The 10,324-nt window shown below is 40.6% G+C and overlaps 1 protein-coding gene across 5 annotated transcripts in view; it reads right to left on the bottom strand.

Annotated features, from left to right (window-relative positions):
* STAU2 (staufen double-stranded RNA binding protein 2) overlaps positions 1–10,324 on the bottom strand; it is a 218,373-nt gene that overhangs the window by 38,852 nt on the left and 169,197 nt on the right. The window contains exon 14 of one of the 5 annotated variants that reach the window (XM_045004507.1): positions 8,945–9,582. The exons of the other annotated variants lie outside the window; for them this stretch is intronic. Coding sequence (XP_044860442.1) covers positions 9,451–9,582 — 132 coding nt within the window. The 3' untranslated portion in view covers positions 8,945–9,450. Of the gene's footprint in view, positions 1–8,944; positions 9,583–10,324 lie in introns of those variants that run through there. 5 annotated transcript variants of the gene reach the window in all.

Genomic DNA, 10,324 nt, shown 5'->3' with positions numbered 1-10,324 from the left:
GGGCGAAAAGTCTCTCAATGATAGGAACTATATACACTGCCACTACTTGCAAAAACTATATACAGTAAACTATTAACACTATGAATGAAGACAGAGTCTGAAACCACTGGGAAGAAACCTTGCCAGAGCAAGAAAGGGTCATTCCAGCAACTGTTCCGATGGTAAGAAGGAACCAAGAGGGTCCAGGGCCAGTGGCATCCCTTATACTGGTGCATACGTGTGCAGCTCAAGAGGATGTTAGAGCTGGTCCACCGGATACCACTAAGGGAAAAATGTCCGGCAACAGTGCAAGTGGTGTGCACACGCCTAGCATGGAATGGACATGAGCAAGCACTCGAAGAAAAACTGAATCTCTTGAGATGGCAAAGCTGCTTAGAACCAGGCACCAAGAACGTCACATTCACTTCTCAGCTCTTATACAGAATCAATGGATGAGATCCTAATATTGTCTGTCTCATGTCTGTGTCTGGCTATATCTGATCAGCAAATGAGTTGTTTGCTACAAACAGTAATAGCAAAACATCTACAAGGACAGTAGGTTTTATTCTGCATGATTTAACGTGCCTTCTTGTTGCAACATTCTGAATTCCCTCTACTTGAAATATTTGGTTTTATATGCAGTAGGATCTTTGATGTTAAAAGATATCGCAAAGCACTTTCAAAGGATGAAGAAATTACATATTGGTAGCTGAGTTGCTATGTAAATAAATACACTCTCCAATAGCTTACATACAGTTCTGGAGATTAGAACCTTTTATTTTATTAAATCCCAGGATTATATCTTCTCAGCTCTGTGACAAACTCTGTCCCATCTTCTGCAGCTACCTAGGGCCCCAGCTGTAGCAGAACAAGTGTGGGTTTTCTGTGCCAGGGGAAACAGAGAACAGGATTTGGGGAGGCCATGCCAGAAGGGAAGGAAGCGTGCAGAGGTGTGTTATGGAACCTGGTTTTGCAGGAGGCTTCTGGCTCATTCTTGTACAGCTGGGGGTAGCAGCCTGGGTGAGGCAGATCTGGATAGGAACGGGGGCAAGACCATGAATCTCCTGCTATACAAACCCGCTGACCATTGAGCCCTCTTAGTGGGAGGCAACTGTGGCAGTGGCGCAGCTAACATGGGACATTTGGATGGGCAATTATGGGGGGGCAGAGGGGAAGGGGGGGCAGAAGGGATCAGGGGTCAGCCTCTGCCCACCCCCTCCAGTCCAGCTGGCCTTGTGTTGGGGTGATGGGTGCTTTGGCCAGGGGTCCCCTGGGGCCCTGCATGAACGCACCCAGCTCCAGGAGGAGACGCCACTCTGCAGCATGCACGGCTCCTGGCACCCATCCCTGTTGCACCGCCACATGCCGGGCCTCACTCCCCGAGGCAACAGGCCTACATATTTTGATGATCACCGCTGCTGGGCGGGCCAGTCAGCCAACCAGCCGCCCTCCTCCTGCTGCGGCATGTGTGTGCACGCATGCATGACGCACTCCTCAGGTGCTCCACTGCTGTGCCGCTGCTGTTCCTCCCCCTCCGGTTGGGCCAGGGATGTGTGTACCCAGCATGCGGTGTCCTCCAGGTCTGGGCGGGGATAGTGCTGGGGTGTGCCTGGATGCTAAGTGGGTGGGCCACAGCCCACCCATCCTACCCATAGCTACACCCCTGAACTGTGGCCTGCTTTAGTGGCCACTGTGCAGCACTGCTACAGCTCCATGGCCTACAGAGAGAAATCCCTTCCCTCACACTCCATGCCTGCTGCACCAAACCCAGCTACTGGGACTTGTGAAATAAAGTATTTCTCTCTTTGAAAAGAACTAGGAGATCTTTCACTTAGAACCAAGAACTGCCAAGATTCCTTGATTTAGCATCTCATTTGAATGATGGCACATATAACAAGGAAGCACACTCATCCACAGTAGTGTGGATCTACACCAACGTAGGGTTTGAACTTACAACTTTATAGCCCAAAAGCAAAATAACCTTATTTATTTCTGTGGTTTTTTATGTTTCCGTTTGGCATTTCCCAGTGATGAGACAGCCATAAAACATGGATGAAAACATTTTACAAACAGAACAATACTGCAAAAGGAAGACACACAGTGGTAAGGCACTGTATGTATAGGAAAGAATTCATCATTCATGAACAAACAAAACAAAAAAAACCCCAAAAACTAAACATGCTGTAATAAGCAGTAACAGAGCCCAAGTAACCTTTCAGAGGGATAAAAAAAATTCAGTGACTCAAACCACGCATCATTCAGATGTCAGTTTTCCAGAGAGACAGTTAAACATGACAATTAAGAACAGAAAATAAATTATACACAGGAAAAACAAAGGATCTGCAAGAATGAGCCCTAATGTACAGACTAAAGTCAATGTACGGGGCTGTTGCTCCTGACCTCCTGAGTCAGACTGTATTGTCCATAAGCCAATGGCTAGGTACCAGTGTTCCCAGATGTGCATCCCAATCCAATAGTCATTCATAGCAATAAACTGCATGAGGCAGGCCTCAAGCCCAACCCAACAAGTGACTTAGACCCCCCCAGGTAAGAATGAAGGAGAGATCTAAACACATCTCAGTCTCTTAACAAGTTATTGGAGCATCCTATCTGGTAGAAATCATTCAACAGATCTCATATGGAATCTCACTAATAGAACCAAAAATTTAAAAACTGTCCATCTCCCCTAGATTCAGAGAATTTTAAGTTAGAAGGGACCATTACTTGATCTAGTCTGACCTCCTGTATATCACAAGCCATTACATGTCACCCAGTTAACCCTATATTGAGCCCAATAACTTGGGTTTGAGTAAAGCATAGCTTGAGTTTGGTTAAATCACAATTTCCTGAAAGGCATCTAGTTTTGATTTGAACATAAGAACAGACGTACTTGGATCAGACCAAAGGTCCATCAACCCCAGTCCTCTGACAGTGGCTAATGGCAGGTACCCCAAAGGGAATAAACAGACAGATTATCATCAAGTGATCCATGCCCTGTCACCCAATCCCAGCTTCTGGCAAACAGAGGCTAGGGACACCATTCCTGCCCATCCTGGCTAATAGCCATTGATGGACCTATCTTCCATGATGGACCTATCTTCCTATCTAGCTCCCTTTTGAACCCCGTTATAGTATTGGCCTATTTGAAGACATCAAGAGACGAAGCTTCTGTCATTTCCATTGGTAGTTTGTTCCGATTGTTAAATTATTCTCGCTGTTAAAAATTGGTACCTAATTTCTAATTTAAATTTGTCTGGCTTCAGCTTGCAGCCCCTGGTTCTTGTTATGCCTTTCTCTGCTAGATTAAAGATCACTTTAGCACCCAGTATTTTCTTCCCATGAAGGTACTTATACACTATAATCAACAATCTCAACCTTCTTTATGCTAAACTAAACAGATCTAATTCTTTAAATCTCTCACTGTATGGAATTTTCTCCAGCCTTCAGGTAATTTGTGTCTCTCTTTCCTGCACCTTCTCTAATTTTTCAACATCTTTTTTAAAATGTGGAAACCAGAACTGCACAGTATTCCAGTACCAGTCTCCACAGTATAATATACACAGGGTAAAATCAATCCCTACCCCTACTCACTACTCCCCTGTTTATACAGCCAAGCATCACATTAGCCCTTTTTGCCACAGCATCGTATTGGGAGCTCATGTTGAGTTGCGTGACCCTTTTGACCTCTAGATCCTTTTCAGAGTCACTGTTTTCCAGGATACAGCTGCCATTCTCTAGGTCTGGCTGCATTCCCTGTCCCTAGATGTATAATTTAGCATTTGGCTGTGTTAACATGTCTTTTCTTTGAACAGGTCACTGTGTGTGACTGCCCTGTTCCCATCATTATTTATCACTCCAGTAATCTTTGTGTCATCCACATATTATATCAGCACCGATTTTATACTTCCAGATCATTGGTGAAAATGGTGAATAGTGTTGACGATTGAAAATTCCAACTGACCGTTGACGCGCTTGTTTCTGTGCGACTGTTGATAGGGAACTGGAGCTCTTTTAGTGCAAAACTATTTGATTTGTGTGCACAAACATGTGCACATGCCTGCCCTCTTTTGTGGGCACAATTAAGCACATACTCAAAATCGGAGGCCAGCCTACAATCGTTGGAAAATAAGGCCTGGCATGTTGTATCTTGTTTATATTTTAAGGTCTTCAACATTTTGTATTTCTTAGCTGCCAGCCTAAATGGCTTTAACAAAAGAAAAATGGGGGGTACCCAATCTTAATGCTATTCCAAAGTCTCAGTGGTTATGCGGGAATGAAAGATGGATATAAACAGTGATACAAATTAAAGCCACAGGACATTGCTCTTAGAATTGTAGCAAGCCTAAAACTTGAGGTCAACATAATATTGCCTCAGTTCATTAAGCCAAAAATCTCATTCTGTTCTGTTGAAGGCTTTTTAAGTGTCCAAAGAGATCATAACTAGTGAGCTGATTGACAAGAATTCACTGATAATGTGTAAAGCGCTCAGGACATTAAAGCAAGCAATCGGATTAATAACAAATCTGTTCTTGCCCTGATGTACCATTTGGAGCTATATATTTTCTGGTCCTATGGTCAGTAACTTGAGACAAATGCGCACCCTGTACATAAAAGGGGTATATTATAAGTCAATAGGACCTACAGAACTAGGACATTTCTTTCCTTAAATAATTTTGTGTTATGAAGTACATACTTTTTTGTCTAATAAATGACTGGGAACACTTTCCACAGAAGGGAAACCATGGCTTACTTAAAGCATGAGTTGTCTTTCACTGGACTTTTATTGCTTTTTTAAAAATAGATTTACTATATCAAACATGATTTGTTCGCCTGAAGCTTCCCTTGCTTCAGTGACTCAAATCAATTTTGGCAAAATATTAATACAATGTAGGGTCATTAGCACTATAACAATTGTTCATAAATTTCAAAATATCTGTCACCTATATTTATGATGGCTTCTTTTAGATGTAAATTGAACAACTGTCCTTCTTACCTCTTGCTTCTTATTATTAGCCTAACAATTCAGTTTTTTCTCAAAATTCATATAAATTGCACCTAAGCTTCATAATAGCAGTTTGCACCATGTATCAGTGAAGAGGATATTAAAGACTCTGTATTTTGTTTCCACTTAGTGTGGAACAGATCTGGCCTATTATGTTCAGTACGTGGAATTAAGCTAACAGAGACAATCAGTTTCAACGTTGAGAAATGTCATGGTATGACAAAAGGTTTAGCTACAAAAGAAAAGAAAAAACAGAAATAAAAGAGAATTATCATGATTAATCTCAAAAGGAGTATTACAAATAAACAGCTAAGTCAGTTCTGAAAATTCAAGTTTCAGCATCATCCTTACTTAGTTACAGTATTATTACTGGCCCAGGCCACATCTTGGTTTTGTTCCCATAGTTTCGCTTAAAGTTTGTTTGTTGATATATGATCCCAGAAAATCATTCTCTGAGTTGGGATCAGAAAACAGCTTACACCTCCACCCCTTCCTCTGTAAAGGTTTTCAGAAGAACCATTGTGTTTTGTCAGACATTTGTGTCTGGGCTCAAAATCTGGGCAGAGCAAAACCTTGATTTTTTTCAAAATTATTATTTTAAATAAAGGGAACTGCTCTCTCAGGCTGCAATCCTGCCCTGGGAGGCTGGAGCGAGAGATCAGGATTATATCTTCCACTACAATGGTACTGTAGGTTCTTCCACATGTCCCACTATATTATTATTACAGGTTCCTCCATACTGGACTCCTGTAAGTGCATTTGCTGTAGATTTCTTTTTTTTAAACATTCAGGCCTGGTCTACACTAAGAATGGGGGTCGAACTAGGGTACACAAATTCAGCTACGTGAATAGCGTAGCTGAATTCGAACTACCCTAGTTCGAACTACGTACCCGTCCAGACGCCGCGGAACCGAACTCCGCGGCTCCAAGGTCGACTCTGCTAACTCCAGCTGCCGAGGTGGAGTACCGGAGTTCGAACTAGCGCTTCCGGAGTTCGAACTATCGCGTCTAGATCAGACGCGATAGTTCGAACTCCGGAAAGTCGAACTCACCGCGTCGACCCGCGCGGTAAGTGTAGACTAGCCCTCAGTTTGAGAACTAAGGGGAATAGGTAATCCATGAAATTAATCGATTTGAGGATCCCGCTGCCAGTAAAAACAGCAGAATCTGCATATTTTTGGACCTTTTTGGGTTTTCTACGTTTTCCATTTTGTGTTCTACTGTCTGAATGGTTACCTTGAATTAATGTCCTGTACAGCTCAGCTCCTACAGTAGAATGGTTCTAGGAGTCTATCACTTTATCCATGGGGTCAAAATGCTGATACTTACCTGGACTAGTACCTTTCTCTATGAGAAATCATACTGAAATCATTGGGATTACTTGAAGAGTAAAGATGAGAGAATAAAATGGTCAGAATCTGACCATAGATGCCTTAAATGCTCCTTTACATCCAGACTGTAAACCTGCTACTCATGTTCATGGGCAATTACTGACAGCGCTACATTTGAGTAACTGCTCACTGTGTGTGTGTGTGTGTGTGTGTGTGTGTGTGTGTGTGTGTGTGTGTGTGTGTGTGTGTGTGTGTGTGAGAGAGAGAGAGAGAGAGAGAGAAGTAACTGCTCACTCTGTGTGTGAGAGAGAGAGACAGAGAGAGACAGAGACACAACCTGGCCCTTTTCTTGCTACATTTTTAAGAGACACCTCTCATTTTCAATGCCAGGCATGGAAGAATGCTAGGTGTTTGTCCAATTTTGAATTATTGAATTCAAATATTTCCCAAAGTATGTTTGTCCAATTTAGAAGCAAATAGATGAAAATGTCACAGTACGGCGAAAACAGGGTAGCATATTTGGCAGGGCCACTTAACTTGAAAATGCCACTATTTTCACTTGAAAATTTGGTTCTTCTCTATCCCTGCTAGAAAGAGGATGTCCTCATTCCCACACACGAAGGACCAGCAATGGCTGTGACAAAGAGCCAGGAAAAAGAACTCCATTTCATGGCAAGCCCCAGCCCTCGGTCCCCTTTGTTCTCAATAGCATCCATTGTATACTGGGAAGAAGCACCTTATGAGCGGCTCTCAGAGACTCGTACCTGCTTTCCATTTCTGTTAACCTTAAACTAAGTTTTTCAAACTTTTCTGAAAAAAAGCCCAAGCATTGCTTCTTCATTTCCTCTTGAAATAATTTTAAAAAACTCCCCATAAAAAATAATCATCAGTAGTTCCATTGAAGTGGGAAGTGGAAAGGGCAGCCCTCAATGCTGATTCAAAGGCAACCACACACTGTAGAAGTTACTGCCAAAAAAGGATCAAGCTTTCATTCAGATATTATCATGCTTAAACAGACATGAATATACTTCAGAATTCCAAAATGGTTAAAAAAAACCCACCTCCCATACAAAAGAAAAAAACAACCAAAACTGAAGTTGAAGAGGTGGAACTAAACTCACACCAACTTATGCTGACACATTTGAATAGGAAAAAAAGATGTCTGTTGTACAGTTATTTATATAATTAGCCTGCAAACAAGAATCACCAACCCCAGAAAGACTAGATGCCATCCACATATCTTATAGCCTCAGATCATTTGAGAGTCTCTAATAATTAATTTGCTTGGGAGAGGCTATCATGCTTAGTACAATAAGAATGAAGAACAAGAAAAAGCAGTTTGTTCTTCTGTCTACACCTTTCAAAATGATGATGGCCATTACAAACTGGTGCAAGCTACAGCAGCTCTGAGGCTGCACTGACGTATGCTGGGGATTGAGGAGCTCACAGGTTGTCTACAACCTTCCTTGCCCTACCACATACCTTTTGGATTCTGGGCAAATTTCAGCTCAGCCAGACCCAAGGACCTGGCCTAGAGTGTGAAAACCATCTCAGAGCAGACAGGCCATACAAGTTCTTTTGCACAAGTTAAGCTCTACTTAAGTCCCTCATGTAGATCCTTTTCACTGGGTTGAATTTCATTGTGAGTATCCAAACCACCTCTTCAAAAATACATTTAACATTTTCAGTTCACAATTCAATCTAATTTAAAGAAAGCATGAATTGCTATCCATCCCATGTCACAAGAGCAGAGGGAAAACAAATTCTTCTGAATAAGTGACTGTAAATTTACCTTGGCATTTAGTGGATTTTTTTAATCAAACACAACATTCAGTGACTAATAAGTTGAATGTACTGCTACAGTATTACTGAAAGACAACACGCAGTAGTATATTGCAGCTGAATTTAAATATAAAGCTTAACTTTATTGCTTTAAAGCAAATAATTTGAAAGCATATAATTTTTGACAACCTAAAGTAAATCCTTCATAACCCAAAACACTGGTAGTCAGGCCTTATTCATAAATCTGATTTGATTTTTATTTTTGGAGTATTTACTAAAATATATATATATATATATGTATGTATATATGTATGTATATATATATATATATATATATATATATATATATATATATATATATATATATATATCAGTTTCTACACTTGCCCTGAGCTGCCTTGGAAAAAGGAATGCAAACTGACAAAGCTTCTTTATTTTCAATTATTATTCTAATTACTTACCCCAGAGTTTGGATCATGATTGCTTTTATTTACACTCGGAGCCTACAACATTGTACTACTTCTGCATGACTGCTTGTTAAACAGACACTTCAGACAACCATAAACAGCTCCTTTTTCTAATTAGAAATTCAGAATTTTTCAGTGGAAGCAAGAGTAACATCTTTTTCAATAACAGGCACCTCAGCTGGAAAGTGGTGTTGTACGCTCCCATTCACAATAGAAGTGACTGAAAGTAAAGGAAAGCCCTAAAATAAAGACTAAGACCCATTAGCCTATTACATAGGCTTTTAGGAATAAAGCATATTTACAGATGTGAAATAGTCTAATTGTTTAAAACATTTAAGAGAGTGAAGCTCTACTTTAGCAGATTACATTTATATTTATTTATTTTGGATCCAATTAAAATTGTAAAAAGAATGAGCCACTATTACTATAAAATAATGACTGGAGAAGAGCACGGTGAAATAATACATAGGTAATTGTGACAGTTTGTTTTGAAGGATTTTAGGCAACTGAGTGAAAGTGGAATACCAGGTTTCATTAATAAACAAATCAACATTTTATGTCTTGTTAAAATGCTTTTACACACAGTACATTTAGTGAAACAAAACGTTCACATCATTATATGTTAGGAAATGATGCAATTAAGCAGAAGTGACAGTCAAGTTTCCATCCGAAACTAAAGATGGTTAATGGGAAGCACTGACACAAACTATTTTTAGTCAGAGCATAAGAAACCAGCGTGACAGTGACATGCCCTACAGTCCAGATTCACAAACCTTGGAATGACGAATTTGCTTCTTTGTACATTGTAGAGAGAAGTAACAATAATGAATTACCCAAAGAAAGTTTGTCTGCCCTAATAAATATAGACAGAAAGAAGGGCACAAAGGATTTATAAACAGCAGTACTTGATTTCTGAGGAAGCTACCAATACTGGCTCCTCATTAGGGTAGGTGTTGAGAGCCTTCAAATTGAATGGACTTCTTTTGGTGCTGAGGGTGCTGAGCATCTCACAGGTCGGGTCCTAAATAGAACAAGTATATATATACATATTCAGGACGTCTATGATTCATCTTGAAGATTTACAAGTAACCTACAGTTATTTACAAGTAACCCACAGCTGCATGAAAGGCAGCAATGCTGTAGTAGCATATGGCAAAAATTTTAATTGCTTCTAAAGAACTTTTAAGTGGCTTAGCAAAATATTACACGTTCAACTGCTTCAAAGCTGCGTGTAAAATATAACTGACACACTTTGGGCTGATCCTGCTGTCCTTAGCCTTCAGCTTCAATGAACTCCAGCTGACAGTAATAGTAACAATTATGGGATTGAGCCCACAGTTTTTACAATGATGGCATTTATAATTAGAAAATACAAAACAAAGTCATTGTTACTGTGTGTGGTAGTGAGTGAAACTTTTTCAGATCCTGACAACTGAAGTAAACTTTGTATATTTCTGTAACTAGCAAGACAGGCCCAGATCCACAAAGGGACTTAGGCAGTGCTACACTGAACATTGCGACACCAAATTTTTAGATGATAGAAAACCACAGGAATAACAATATGATCCACTAAGCTTGAGTTAGGTGCCTAGGCTCCCTATACAACATATGGGGAGAGAAAGACACCTAAGAATGTGATCCACAAAGACAGCATACCAGGTGCAGAGCCACCTAAGCTAACCAATGGGAGATGTTGACAACAGGGTTGTGTGTTAAGGTCCACCCCCTCTCACAGTTAGACGCCTCTGTCTGGGCTGCAGGAG

This window comes from Mauremys mutica, chromosome 2 (assembly GCF_020497125.1).
Source record: "Mauremys mutica isolate MM-2020 ecotype Southern chromosome 2, ASM2049712v1, whole genome shotgun sequence".
In the NCBI taxonomy this organism is placed as follows: domain Eukaryota; kingdom Metazoa; phylum Chordata; order Testudines; family Geoemydidae; genus Mauremys; species Mauremys mutica.
The sequence above is the reverse complement of the archived record's forward strand: the minus strand, read 5'-3'. Positions and strand labels throughout refer to the sequence as shown.